Here is a 14,840-nt window from a genome sequence, read left to right on the forward strand (position 1 = left end):
TTTTATATTCCAACCCCAAAATAAACTTCCCTACAACTTTAACACTGATCTATCTGCTCTCTTCCTTGGTCTTCATGATGTTGTTCATTTACTAATGTTGTCTACCAAACATCTGTGGCCTATTTATATTTATACCTAGATTAAATTACACACAGAAGGGCTTTTATATCTAGATATGTGTCTCCTACTTGTCCTTAATTTTATTTGGAGATAGAAAAGTAAAGGAGGCTTACCCTATATTCTTCTCTATATTTAGCTATCTCCTTTTCCTTTCACTTTATAACTGCCATACTTGATATTGGTTTGTCAAAATACATTTCAATGAGATACACTGAAGTTTGTGATTGTAAAGTTACACAATCCAATGGGTTGAAGGTATAAATACTTTTACAAGACATTGTATGAAGTTAAATGTGCAATATATGACAAGCATGCATCTTTTTGTACTTTAGAGGGAACTGTGCAATGTATAAAACCAATAAAACCAACGAAGAAGGAGACTTCACAAAAAATGGCATCATAATTCTACATGGGAACCTTTTTGAACAAAACTTGTTTTGCAGCAGATAAGTAATATTTTAGATTTAACAAGAGTATCCCTGCAAGGCTGAGTCTTTCAGAAGAAATGATGAGTGATGCACAACTCTGTGAAGACTGCATGGACCAAGAGTTTTGAGAATTTTCTGGAACCATATTGCCATCTGTGTAAAGAAGCACTTAAATCAACATGTGCTGGTCCATCTGGACTATTTTCTTAAGCAGATATGCCTACGGCTCAAGTTGTACTTGGCTGAAATCCCTTTCAACATTCAAAGATGCAGCGCTACCTGCGGAGTTCAGAGAGTCAGACACTCCGCGAGCGTCATGAAAAGAAAGTCTTCAGATGTTTTTAACTAGCAAGGTGAAAGAGACGACGAAAGACTGGGACCAAAAACAGATGAATATCTGATATCAAAGCACAGAAAAGTTCCTGACCAAAATGTTGAAAGTGCTTGTGTGTCATTTTTGTCTGGGGCTTCTCTCTCTGAAATGATTTATCATCAAAAAAAGGAGACATGAAAGAAAAATATTTCATCAAATCTAATTACTTTTGTTTTTTTCATCAAACTTTTTGACATTTAATTTAAAGATTGCCCTCAGGCTTCTACAAGTACACTCTGTCACATTGTACGTTGTGGGCACTTCCAACGACCTGTTACAAAAGATCTCAAACTAAACAGAAATGGTCTCATTCACTTTGTATCTATTGCATTCTTCACTGTGGTTTTTCCCTCAGACATGTCTAATCAATGCTACATATCACCCTCTATTAGCCACTGGCCTGGGCTCTCTATCTCTCTCCAGCTGGCTTTGCTGCAGTGCTTGATCACTCGTACAGACAAAAACTCATGCAGGGTTTTATTATATTAATACGCTGCATCATAAGCTAATGATACAGCATTTAATAGCATCATTAGTTCACACAAATGAGCCCAGCATACATACACAGCAAGTGTACCTCCTGTCTCATGTGAGAGGTAGGGGTATTACTCAAAGCTAAGGCTACAGTTCCCAAAAGCCCCATTATGTTCAGTTATAAATTAAATGGTGCAGTTTTTGCCTCCCCTGGAGCCAGAGCTTGTGTGTTTGTCTTTCTTTACTCGAACCTTGTAAAAGATAAATGCAATGACAGGGGACTTTTTAATCTGCACTTTGCTTACAGCATCATCTGTTGTGACAATTTGTTAAAGTTTCTTCCTTTGCACATTTTACAGTTTGATGTAAACAGTGGAGTGCCAAACACACAAAAGAAAGATTCAAAATGGGACTCTAAAAGCTTATTTGAGGCAACAAAGATGATTTTTTTTTTAAATGTAAAGTGACATAGGAGAGCTTAAATTATGACCAGACCATTATGTTTAAATTATGACTATTTTTGCAAAATGTTTATATAGACCTTCAATTATGGGTAAAAATGGTTGAATAAAATTCATCAGGTTTTATTCATCAGGCATAAAATCTTATGAATAAGATTAAGTTAATAATTATAATAATTATTAACTTTAAATTGTATTCAAATTAATTTATTGTCATAAGTTGCTTGTTAAACCATAAAATACAAAGAAATGTTTTGCCTTTGCCTTGTATTACTACTATCTTAAAGTAACAATACAAACAGCATATATCAGATCCTAACATCCTGCACATATCAGACTCTTCTCTGCATCTGGGTCCAACACTACTACAAGTTGTGATAGTCTCTGCAGTTCATGCAGGGACGATTTCACAACTATACACCTCTTTTCATTTATCATCAATCAATTCCGACACTTGAACACTTTATACATTGATTTTGGACAAAAGAACCAAATTAATAAATGGAGATAAATCCAGCAAAACATGTTCTTAAGGTCATTGAAAATGGATTTTATATCAAATCAAAACATCAAAAGATATTATCTGCTGATAGCATTTTAACAGAACCTCACTTCAAAACATCTGGACTACTCCCTTAAATCGAAAGTATATCGCTCTGCAAGTGGCTGTTTGAAGCTGAAAATGTAGACAAGAGCCAAAGGACAATAAGAGTCAGGGCTAGATAATGGTGACTCCAGAACTGAGAACTGCAGGCTACAGCTTTTGCATGTTCTTTATGTACATGTGTGTTGTCTCCAAAATCACTAAACATTCCTTTTAGGTTATTTTGCAGCTCCCAATTAACTTTTAACTTTAGCGATTTTGTGCATGAATACTTGTTTCTGTAATGCACTAGTGCCCTGTAAAGTTCTATCCCCTGACTGCTGGCATAAGCTAAAGAAAGGAAAACTAATCAGCTGGTATAAATAAGAGAGCCAAAGTATTGACTAGATTTAAATTGCCAGCTTGGCCAAACATCTGCACACTGAGGTAACGCTTGTGATGCGTGAACAAAACAGCCAATCATCCAGGGGAAGCAGGATTCCTTGTTCCACATGAACAAACATCACATAATGACGATCAAGCAGAGGGATTTTTACAAATCAATTTTTTTTTTACCTAGATAAAAACTGAAGTCGTCCTTTGGGATGATGTGAGACTGCAGTGAAGATGACAGCAACATAACTCCGTGTAGCAGAAAATGTCTCCCTTAGAGGCTCGTTGATTGAAATCTTCATCCGTCTAGACTTTAGTGAGGAGAATTCAGTGTTCTTATAATGTCCAAAAACCTGTCATTTAAGTGGAATTATAGAAACCTAGATAGGATAAATTGGGTATTTTGGGGTATTTAAATAATGCCCCATTAGGTTTACAGTCATATTCAATACATTAGATAGTTTCTGCATCATCAGAAAGCCTTTAACTTTTTAATTGGTATCAAGCATGCTTTTCATTATACCCACACTTCTGTATTATAAGATTATAAGATATTTTTTTATTGGTCTGATGTAATATTCTATTTTTTTCGTTTGCAGTTTTCATTAACTGTAAGTGGAAAATCATAATAATTAACAGAAATAAAGGTCAGAAAACACCAGTCAGTGTGCTTAATCTGTATAATGTGTTTCACTTAGTGATAAAGTTCCTGACATAAATGGACTGTAAACATTGTGAGTATAAGGAAAGATAGTTTTCATCCTGCAAATGTTTTACACAGAAGAACTCACCTTTTTTAAATCACCCACCAAAGTCATTTAAATTAGTATGGACATGGTGAAGGGGAGATGAATTGAAGTGCTGCAAAATGTCAAGGGAAACACAATTCTTTATTTTAAAACCATTAAATGTATTCCCAGGTTCATGCAGGCCCATCGAATGGACAGCTGCAATGTTTACGATCATGCGCGGCATAGTAAATGTTTACAGGCTAAAGAGTTTAAACACATATAGGAGACAGTAAACTCTAAAGGGACACAGATATAAAATATATCAAACAATAATGTGCGAATTGTGCATTGAATCACAATTGAAGCCTTGTTACCAAGTACATAGGAGGAATGTAGGACATCACATTTACAATGTGTTGCTGTAAGAGAAAATGGCTTGAGAAGGTTACTGATTCTGAATACTAATGTTGCAACAAAAGCTTTTCTTAGGACCTTGAATAATGCAGAAGTGGCACTGTGAAAAGTCAACATATAAAAACCAGATATGAAAAGTGATGAAAGAAGGAATGCAGATTTTGATGTTAGTACAGTGATTGCTGAATCTTGAGCTGTGTCTTACCAAGTTAAAAGGTACAGTGCTATTAATATTTTTTTCTGATTTTTCTTTTTGTCACTTAAATGTTTCAGTTGATCAAACAACTTTCAATTCAAAGCCACTTTTCATTCAAAAGTTTTAGGAAAAAATTTTAAAATTAGGATTATATTTATTAAGAAACTTATTTTGTAAGTTAATATAATTTCCCCTAAGCATAGCTACTTGTGCCACCCTTGCTGGTAATAATTGCTATCAGATATTGATGATGACAACCTATTTGTCTTTTATTTTGCTGAAGAATTTTAATGCACAAGTCACAAGTAAGATAGTGAGAAACAGAAAAAAGTCAAAGCTCTCCATTTCCTGTGTGAGAAATAACAAAAAAAAATGCTTATTTTAAGCAGCAGCTAAACGTTGTCTGCTGGTGGGTCAAAAAGAGCAAAAAATGGAGGAATGCCCATGTGTCATATAGGCGATCTTTTTTGTTCTATGTGGTTGTTGCTGGAGACAAACAAATGAAGCCTAGGTGACAGAATCTGTATCTGTCTTTATTATCTGTGCAGAATCTTGGTGTGATTAGATGCACATTAGAGACAACACAATTTCTGCAGATGTTGCTTAACCCACCTTGCAGCGAAGGTTAACTTTGCTATTTTTAAATTAGTCGGGAGTTTTCACAGACACCTGCCGGCAAAGTCTCTAACTTTTTAAGTCAACTCTAACAAGCTAAAAGGCAATATTAAGTTCAACAATTCCAAAGAAAGTTATCCTACGACAGTAAAATGTAGCCAATCCAATCATTCTGATGACTGTTAAAAAATAAATAAATAAATGAAGACCAAACAGTTATTTGTGTTGACCCATTTTCCATTATTTGCCATTTTCTTCTTACAAATCCAGGTTGCTAGAGGTTATACTTTATAAACAATTTGCGTTCGTTCTCATCTTCTGAGCCTAATAGGGACCCACCGGAAGGCATTTCTGTGGATGTTGGAAGCGATTATGACATCTATCTGTGAGAAGTGACTGTTATTGGGCCTCAAGACACATTACTGTGGGATTTTCTTTTCACATCATTATTTCACATTCATTAGTTGAGTTGTAACTTTACCACTTCACCCAAATCTCCAGTGTGCTTGTAACACGAGCTTCTTTCTCATTTTCTGAGTTTAAAGCACATTTTCTTCCTGAGACAATCCTTTCTAGTCCTATAGGATTATATTTATGAAAGAACTCTGGCACCTAGATGTACCAGAAGGTTTAACACAATACATCAGCATTAAATGTGACCTGCTAAGTAATTTGCTTTTCATTCAAGTCCTAGGAGCACAGAACACTCTGTGAAACGAGTTGTATAAGAATGTCTGAAAGTATCTTAAAGTAGTGTGACAAAAGTAAGTCTGTCCCATTGCAGATTTCTCATGGGGTTTTTATGGTTAGTTTTAAAGATAGTCAGAAGAAATACAAAAATCAGTTTCTAACTTACTGAGAAAAATGCTATTCCAACCGTTTTGAACAACTGTGTAAAAGCAGCTGCTCTATTAGGCTATCTTAAGGTCATGGCACAGCATCTCTGTTGGATTTATGTCAGGACTTTGGATGGAGATGTTCAACTCTGCCCAACAACAATTCTGCAAGTTTCGGGTATGTCTCTACACCTGAATCAAACTGACTTATTAACAGGACTATGAAAATCCAAATGACCAATGATGAGGGAATTTAATTCAAGTGTGTTGGAGGAGATGGATGCATCATCCATCCATCCATTTTCTGCACACCCCCTTGTCCCTAACGGGGTCAGGAGGGGTGTTGGTGCCTATCTCCAGTGAGACATTCTGGGCGAGAGGCAGGGTACACCCTAAACAGGTCGCCTGTCTATCACAGGGCAACACAGACAGGACAAACAACCACACACACACTCACACCTAAGGAGAATCTAGAGAACCCAATTACCCTGACAGTCATGTTTTTGGACTGTGGGAGGAAGCCGGAGTCCTAAACCTTATATTATACATGTGTAATTTATATTATACATCATAAGCTGTATAATAGTAGCTCCTGAGGACTAAACTGGGAAACCCCTGTCCTAATTAACATACAAGAGCAGATGTTTTACTTAAGGCTTAATGTTAAGGTCATCTTATTTTGCTTTAGAACTTACAATATTCACAGAGCTGAAAATTTAGACCTCATTTATAAATATAAAAAAAAAAAAAAATTTTGCTTTAAAGTACACCTGCATTTGTCTACTATTTAAAAAAAGTTATGTGGGATATCCAAATCAAGTGCTCGAGAGCTACAATCCAACAGTTGAGTCTTACTAGGCCTCTGCAGAGCTGACTGACATGCTGATGAGGGAATTCAGCCATCAGCCACCTCATCAGCAGGTGGTGATGCAGGAATGTAAACAGAGAAACTCTTGAGGACTGAATTTAGGCATCTTCAATCAATGTGGCATTATGACAAGGTTGTCTTTTTAAGTATTTCTTCATAAAGAAAAGCTTAAATATTACTAATAAGCCATTTTAATTTCGATATATTTCAGATAACCTGAAGCAGCTCTGTCTTGGTGATCAATAAAATTGAAGAAAAATGTGTGTAGGCCTCACCACATTTTAAAACACCAGGACAGTGGCTGCATAGCCAGAAGCAGTTTCCATCCTACTGCAGTGCAGGTGAAAAAAAATCCTTTGATAAGATTTGTCCTTTCTTAACTGGCATCAAAGAGCGTGTCAAATCCAGCTGTCGTGTGGAATTTATGCCATGTCCCCTTTTATGCCAGCAGGCAGAAATATGACCATGTTTATATTCTCATCTTGCATCAACTTGGTAAGGACAAGCGTGACTATAGAAATAGAGAAGAGCTGACTACCAATGACTACACCATGATGCTGGCCTGGTAGCCCTGTCATAAGAGTAATATGTACATATGTTCCAATATATATATATATAATATATATGCTAGACACACAGTATAACCTAGTCATCCTTGACTGGGTACATATTTCATTAACCTATGTCTGTGTATTAGTTATATCATAAATGAGAATTTGCAGGAATCAGGATACCTCTGATAAGAAGAGCATACATATTGGATAAAGAGTCTAATATACAGGTATGAGCAATTTTTTGTGAATAGATTGAGTATTTTAACAACTACACTTATTTTCAGTTACAGTTATATTAAAATTAGATGGGAAATATATGCAACATACAAAGAACTGATTTTGTTTTTCCAATGTGCCTTCAAATGTTTTCAGACATGGTATGATACTAGGATTCCTATAAAGCTTATTTTTGTCACGTATAAAATGTGCAAGAACAAAAAAACATTACCAATCTCTCAAACTTCTTTATTGTATTACACACCAGCCCAATATGATCAACATCCAGACAAGTGAACATATAATTTTATTTTTTTTAAGTCAAACAGTATAAAATTTTAACAGAAAATCAAAACTTGCTTTATTGCAGTCTCTGTGTCCCTTTTGGTTCACTGTCCAGGAGCAGAGAGACTTTTGTTCATGAACTGCTTCTTCACAAAGCACAGCCACCACTAAACAAAAAACAAAAGCAGATTAGGACAAACACTGGCATTCTTACATTGTAGTATTTTATTGATGGGCTAAAAGTCTACACGGTCTTTCAATTGAAATAGGAAACAAAGAACTGTTTAACATGATTATGTAAAGGACTCAATGTATGGACAAAACTGGCAAAATGATTTTATTGTACCAATTTTGACTAAGACTGGCAGTAAAGTTTTGATTTCAAGATTGCATTACAGACTTCAAACAGTGCTGTTTAACATAATAAGTGATCTATATAAATTTAGCATTCTCTCAAGTATTCCAGTAACAAAATTTCAAAGTACAAAATTTGAGTTCTCATGATATAAAGCTCTTTACTTTTATTACAGAAAGAAAACAGTAGTATATATTTAAAATCAAAAGGGAAGTATATTAGTTTGTAAGCAGGAAAACAGCAGCATTTAAAATATCTGCTTGAGTCATTTCATCTTATGACATCATGAATTTAGAGCCAGAATAACCAGCCTCTCCTGTCCACTTTGTCTAGTTTCAGGGCTAACCTGCAGATCCTATGCTGAAAGTTCAATCACACAAGCAACTGCCGGACACCAAAACACAGAGAGCCTGCCTAGCTTTTCAACAAAATGGATATTTGTTTAGCAGTATGACTCATGTCCACAGAACATAAAGTCTTATGGAAGCATTCCCAATTCCATTTCTTTGTAATTCAAATTGCAGCCCCACTGGAAAAAAACTAATACATGTTTTTGGTCTTTGGCCCATCTCATTTTTGGTGTTTTTCCTGCCTGAGTCCATCTCTGCTAATAATGTATTATATGAGCTGAACAACTATCCTCTCATCTTGTGAAAAATCAGAAAAAAATGTTAATGAGAAGTTAAAAGAAGCACTAAAACACCTTTCTTTGGCATCTGGAGAATTTAACTATTTTCGCAGCCACTGCAGCAACAGACTAAATCATATATTTAACAAGGTAAACTTTGACACCAGAAAGAAACTTCAAATAAATAAAAAGTATGAGACTTACCTTGCTGGGTTTGTCTGTTTGAGGGTCAAACACACGATCACATAGCCTTAAACCGGTCTCCTGGCGAAGCTGCTGCAGGTACGCCCTCATTGTCTCTGAGACGGAAGAATACAATAATTTATTGTGTTCAAAACTATTTTTTGCGGTGCTAACTTAAACTTTTGTGCTACTGTTTAGACTGTTACACAGGAACTTTTAAACTAATCAAGGTGTATGCTCCCTGCCTTTAAACAGCAACAGAACATCTCCACCATTATTAAAACCTCAACACAAACAAGCTTACGCTTGTCACAATATTAAAGCTCTCTCTCACCGTCCTCCTGCTTGTTTCCAGGCTTGACATACATAGCATTAAGAGGGAAGCCAGGTTCTCCAGGAATGGGAAAGTTTGTGATACCCAGAGTGTACATCTCCTTTTCTCCTTGGCTCCTTGAGCTGCACTGCAAGAATTATACATAATCCCAAATCATCAGTTTTAAGGTGTCCAAATTCATTTAAATCAGCTAATTCCTCCTTAAAATGTGCAAGAAAATAAAAATAAAAATACAAAGGCTTGTTCTGTTCAAGACATGACTACTTTAATGGAAACATTAAGTGCTACTATACATTTAAAACATCAATCTCCAAGAACTGGTCATGCTGCACAATAAAAATTTACCTTCTGTAGCTTCTTAAGGCATTCAGAGATGTAGAGTGTAACATAGATCAGTGTCCTGTCAGCCTCATTCTGAAAAACAAGTTTATATAACTTAATTATTATTAAAAACCAATGATGTAGATCTACACAATATATTGTATCGGAATAGCAGTGTGTGTGCAATTCTGCAATTGCAAGAAAGACCTTGGATGCAGGTTTTAACATCACCTCAAACTTTTCTTGCCAAAAATGTATTTGCTCAGTAGGAAGGGTTTTCATCTCCTTTTTACAAGCATTCAACATAGATCCTGCCAACAGAGATGTTCCAGCTTAAGCATCTCAGTTGGCAGGTGGTGATGGACAATAAAAAGTGAGGATACATGCATTATCACTACGATATTTAAGGGCTGCAAGAGTTTTATTTTCTATCTCATGCAGCCCAACAATTTTCTGTGCCATATGCATCCCACAAAAAAAATTATTTGTAAAAGAGTTAAACCCTCAGAGGCAAAAGTCAGACAGATATACACTAAGTTCCAAGGCAACAACCTCTTAGTTTGGTTTTGTAAGAGTTAAACCCTCAAAAATAAAACATTTTCTTATATGTAGAATAATAAAACTTGCAGAACCAGTGCAAGAATCTGTAATATAAAGTAAGCTATTCTGGTGTTTGGACTTCAGGATTCCAATGAATATAACTACTCAAGGGTGACAAGCGTGACAGAAAATTCTCAACGATCATACATGCCTTTAAAAATCCAAAGCAACTCCTACAGGACTGTGTTATTAAAAAGGTACGAGATAAAGCAAGCCAGGGCATGTGGAGAAACATGAAACACTAAGCTGCTGCAAGACACAGATTACTGAGGCACAAGCTGTATGCGTCACTATTGAGCTCCATTTGGTTACAATTTCCAAAATTATCTCAAGCATTTTTGGGATATACAGCTTTTTGTCTTTGTGTTTTTTAAACTTTGATCATAATTAAACTTTGTTGTGATTTCTTGATCTCTTACCTTAATTTCATAATTCTTAAAGAAAACATTGGCCTTGAAGTAGTAGATTGCTTCATCTATGATGTCAGAATCTATGCCTGGAATAATAAAAAAAAATGTTTTCATTAGACATATTATTCCATTTCTTATACAAATACGTATTGTTTTAGTACTGATCACCATTGAATCGTTAGAAAATGACTCAATTACGTATACAGATGTCACAATTGTACAATTAAGAGACGTATAACTCAAAATGCTAAAGTTAAAGGGAAAGGTACCACTTTAGTTTGCATTCTTCATACCATATAAGGAAGTGAAGCTCAGTCATGAATGAGGAACTCAATGCATGCAACAACAACGCACATCTCTGCAGAACGCCCAAGACTGTGAATACGTTTTTGAAAACAAGGATGAAGAAATCCTCACCGTCTCCTCTTGCAGGTCCCTTGAACTGTGTTTTGACGGGAAGCAGAGCCATGTTTCCCACCAGCCTGGTTTCAGGGACCATCAAGCTTGAGTGATAAGCCTGAAGAAAAAAAAAGAGAAGTCCTGTCATTTTTGTCGAGTACGTTTGTTAATTTATAGTCCCCCGGAATGACCGCGGCTTTTTATCGGTGGTACTAAACATTTTATATACGTGTATATAAAATGCTAAACTCATTAAAAACAGTATAGTGACAGAGATGAATTTGTGTACTGTCGCGAGTCAGCCACTAGCAGCTATGAAGAGAATGCTAAAGTAGCTAGCGTACTGTGCTAGATTTGTCTCGAGAGCTAATGTTAAAAGGAGACTCAACATGTACGTGTCTATTTCTAGAGATTCTTGGCTCCTAACAGTAATCTGAAAGCTTATATTTGTCGTTTATCGCACAGGATATACTCACCGGCATATTGAATGAAATATAAATCCAACTGCTCAGCAGGAAAAACGTACAGGCACCCCCGAAGCCTCTGCTTCCGCTTGTTCCACCCTTCAGCTTTACAGGAAGTGGCCACGTGTCGTGTTGCGTTGCAGCCACGTGGTGGCGCGCACAAGCTCTTTTTTTCCCCCCCACATGAACACGTATTCATGTCTGTTTTCCCCCCCGCATTAAAGATCACGGGCAAGTTGTCTGCGTGGTGTATGAAATATTTTATTTTAAAAATATACATTTTATTTTTAAATCTATAATAAATCAACCAAAGTCAAAGATTTACACGTGTACATCACTCTAAAATAACAGAACATGAAACTTAGGTTCCTTTAAATTTTATAAGTTATTTAAAAGAAGAAACAAAATACTTTCATGCAAGTCCAGTCAGTTTTTTCACACATATTCATGCAATGAATATCCAACATTAAAGTTGAACTTTATTCATGGCAAGTCATTTTTCCACTTCAGGGAAGTGAAGTAGTCCTCAGCTGCTGACTTTGTCTTGAAAGATTTCGTCATAATTTAGGTTGGACTGCTCTTCGTCAACTTCCTGTTAACAGGGAAAACATAAAAGTCATGATTATATATAAATATAAACACACACACAATGCCTTGCATGATTATTCATACAACCTTGACTTTTTTCACATTTTATTGCATTACTACCATAAACTTGGATGTAATTTACCCATAACGTTTTGTTTTTAGGTATGGTAACAGTAAACCTGCGTATCCACATGAGCTGACAGTTAGGCAAGCACCACTTTGTTCAGAGAACCAGCTAAAATGTATTTGGTGACACTAAGACCCCCAATTTGAACCATCTAGCCTAAATGCAAAATACCATGTTTGAAGGGAAGATGGATAAAGCTAAATACAGGGCAAACCTTTAAAAAAAACACAACACTTGAAAGTTTCAGAACCATGCACTCTTTTTTTCGTTCCAAATTAATATACTACTTTGCCTTGGTCTACTGCCTTTGGACACAAATGTGAAAAGCTCAAAGGCTGTGAATTCTATATTCACAAACATCACTGCACAGTGGCATTGGTTCCAAAGCTCTATTGCAAGGAACTGTGCAATAATAATTATTCAGTTTCAGTAAGTATCCAATGTTTTGTAATTTTACCTTAGGCTCTTTAACCTCCAGGTCCTCTCCATACTGTATGGAGAAGTCAATGTGCTGCAGAACTATGTTTATCCCCTCCTCATCTGTACGGTCAAAAGGCAGGAATCTTACCATGCTGTAGTCATCTATCTGGAGATATAAACAATCATAGTTTTCTGAATATAAACTACAAGAATATCATTAAACACCAAAACCAGAGACTCTACTTACCAAACCACAAATTGCTTTAGTAAGCTTTTTGAACTTTTTGCTTCTGAAAGTGTCAGAGTTATCTTCCATCATGGAGTACATGTCTGGATCCAAGTACCTTGTAAATATATAACAAAATATTTTAAAACTCAGTATGGCGAGAAGGATCAGCAAGGTTCATAACAAAGCAGATAATGCACTGTTGTAAATCTGATAAATAAAATCCAGTCTCATTGAAGTTGGCAAGTATCCAGTGTTTAATTCTTACTAACTTACTTTTCAATTTCCTTCTTAGCTTTTGGAGCAAGCAGGTCCATTTTTGTCATGACATTTACTTGAGGAATTTCTAATGACACCATTGCACTGAGGGCCGCCATAACTCCAGAGATGAACTTCAGTGCAAGACAATGGAAACATCAGTGCATATTGAAAGTAAGGCAGGTTCATTTGAATATTGCTTCAGCAAAAAAGAACAAGGGAAAAAAAACACAGAGAAAGTTACCTTAAAAGACTCGACCATAAACTGTGAGTCTACCAAAAAGACCCCGCAAACCCGGAACTCCCACTGCTGGAGCTGCTCCACTAACTGCCTCATCACAGGGAGGTGTGTATATAGTTCAATTTGACCTGGTAAAGTGTGAGAAGAACTGCATCAGTCACTTTTCCATAAATACCAGCTAAGGTGGATCTAAGAACTGCACAGACTCTTATTAAAATGGCATGTTTTCAGTATATACACGTGACCAAGATCAATAGCTAGTAAATGTTTTCCAGCTTTAATGTTACACATATCCTGTAAAAATTCTTGATTTTAAAAACACTGTGCTTTGAAATTAAATTTGTTATTCAAATTAACCTAATAAAGTTTCCACATTAATTAAAACTTGAATCCAACACTGAACATTTACCTGGGCAATCAAACAATATGTAGTCATCTTCTACATGGCCCAGGCTTTCCCCCAGCCAATCAAAGTTGTTGGCAAAGTACTCCATACAGAAGACCAGGCCTCCATTAGGGCCAAATCTCAGAGAGTTATCCTCCATTACGTCATCCACCTGAATGAGTTCACGGATGTCTGAGAAAACAGAAACATAACATAGCTTACAAAGAGGTGTATTAAATGTATTATGGCACTAACATTTTCCTAGTTTAATTTAATTCATATTTACTTGGTAATGTGTACTCCTAAAAGACAACTTAGGAAAACTTACCTGCCATAACAGGATAATTAAAATACTCTGCAGCAGGGTCCAGGTTCACCACCTGAACTGAGCGGTTTAACGACTCTGCGTGCTGAACCATGGTGGAGCAGTAGGTACTCTGAAATAATAACAATAAAAAACAATTACAAAGACTAACACGTTTTACTTTTGTGTAGAAGACAGGAGAGCCTCACGCCGCATCACAACATGTTAGCCGAACAACATAGCACAATCTTTCACCGCAGACCAGGAAAGTTACCTTGCCGCTTCCAGCTGGGCCCATAACTAACTGTGCATAACGAGGCATTTTCTACCTCTGGAGAAGTTCGCTCAAGAGAAGTTCACCTTTTCTTATAATCCACGATAGCTTACTACAGTTAGGATACCACTCTTTTGGTGTGACTACTTCTTCGTTCGAGGACACAACGCTGTAGGCACCGCTATTGCCACCTAGTGCTTAGACTGTGAATTACCATTCTTTGAAAAAGTAAGTATTTCAAGGTTCAGTTTTAATGTTATGTTTAACTGGGTAATAATAACTCCATAAAATTATCGTGTTATTAAGTATATATTTATAAGGCAGTATTGAGATTGTACTGACATTCCATCGGTGATCTGACGATAGCTCTCACTCCAGCACAGTAGGCGGCGGTAATACATTCTAATAATAAGAATGTAACAAAGAGAATGAGAAAGAGCGGCGGATTGGGTAGATAAGTTTTGGAGCGGCGCGGGGAAAACAAAACACAGAAATATATCGGATTTGGAAAAGGCGGATTTGGATATAAACTGATATGTAAATGGTTCGGTTGGAGATGGAGATAGGAAATGAGGAAGACATGGATTTTGAAGGGTGGACGCCAGTAGGAAGAGGGAGAGGCCGTGGAAGAAATAAAATAGATGAAGGAAAGGGAATTGGTGATATTAAAGGTAGTAAACGAGAACTGGAAGGAAGTACTTCAGAAAAAGAAAGGATAGTTAGGAGGAAAGTTGTGAGGGAGGAATTTAAAATATTAAAACCTAAGAACGAGGAAG

General features: G+C 36.3%; 2 protein-coding genes across 2 annotated transcripts; both read right to left on the reverse strand.

Moving 5' to 3' along the window:
• Positions 1-7,490: 7,490 nt before the first annotated feature.
• arpc3 (actin related protein 2/3 complex, subunit 3) lies at positions 7,491-11,403 on the reverse strand. Its single transcript, XM_044144482.1, has 7 exons — positions 11,254-11,403; positions 10,796-10,895; positions 10,388-10,464; positions 9,393-9,461; positions 9,048-9,174; positions 8,735-8,829; positions 7,491-7,714 (listed from the first exon to the last, which is right to left on the reverse strand). The coding sequence occupies exons 1-7, from the start codon at positions 11,257-11,259 to the stop codon at positions 7,652-7,654; spliced, it is 537 nt and encodes a 178-aa protein (XP_044000417.1). The 5' UTR covers positions 11,260-11,403; the 3' UTR covers positions 7,491-7,651.
• A 74-nt stretch (positions 11,404-11,477) lies between these two features.
• On the reverse strand, positions 11,478-14,250 carry gpn3 (GPN-loop GTPase 3). The gene is made up of 8 exons (XM_044144847.1): positions 14,065-14,250; positions 13,815-13,923; positions 13,511-13,678; positions 13,105-13,229; positions 12,879-12,994; positions 12,624-12,720; positions 12,414-12,542; positions 11,478-11,833 (listed from the first exon to the last, which is right to left on the reverse strand). Exons 1-8 carry the CDS (start codon positions 14,110-14,112, stop codon positions 11,768-11,770), a joined length of 858 nt encoding a protein of 285 aa, XP_044000782.1. The 5' UTR covers positions 14,113-14,250; the 3' UTR covers positions 11,478-11,767.
• Positions 14,251-14,840: the final 590 nt, after the last annotated feature.

This window comes from Gambusia affinis, linkage group LG17, assembly GCF_019740435.1.
Source record: "Gambusia affinis linkage group LG17, SWU_Gaff_1.0, whole genome shotgun sequence".
Taxonomy (NCBI): Eukaryota; Metazoa; Chordata; class Actinopteri; order Cyprinodontiformes; family Poeciliidae; genus Gambusia; species Gambusia affinis.

Bases quoted from the DNA above. Each gene is read 5' to 3' on its own strand.
- arpc3 (XM_044144482.1), bottom strand. The intron at 9,462-10,387 runs GTAAGAGATCAA...CTTGTTTTTCAG, and splicing joins TTAAGAATTATGAAATTAAG to AATGAGGCTGACAGGACACT. The intron at 9,175-9,392 runs GTAAATTTTTAT...TAATTCTTGCAG, and splicing joins GCCTTAAGAAGCTACAGAAG to TGCAGCTCAAGGAGCCAAGG.
- gpn3 (XM_044144847.1), bottom strand. From the start codon at position 14,112: ATGCCTCGTTATGCACAGTTAGTTATGGGCCCAGCTGGAAGCGGCAAG. The intron at 13,924-14,064 runs GTAACTTTCCTG...TTATTATTTCAG, and splicing joins GCCCAGCTGGAAGCGGCAAG to AGTACCTACTGCTCCACCAT. The intron at 13,679-13,814 runs GTAAGTTTTCCT...CTGTTTTCTCAG, and splicing joins TAATTATCCTGTTATGGCAG to ACATCCGTGAACTCATTCAG.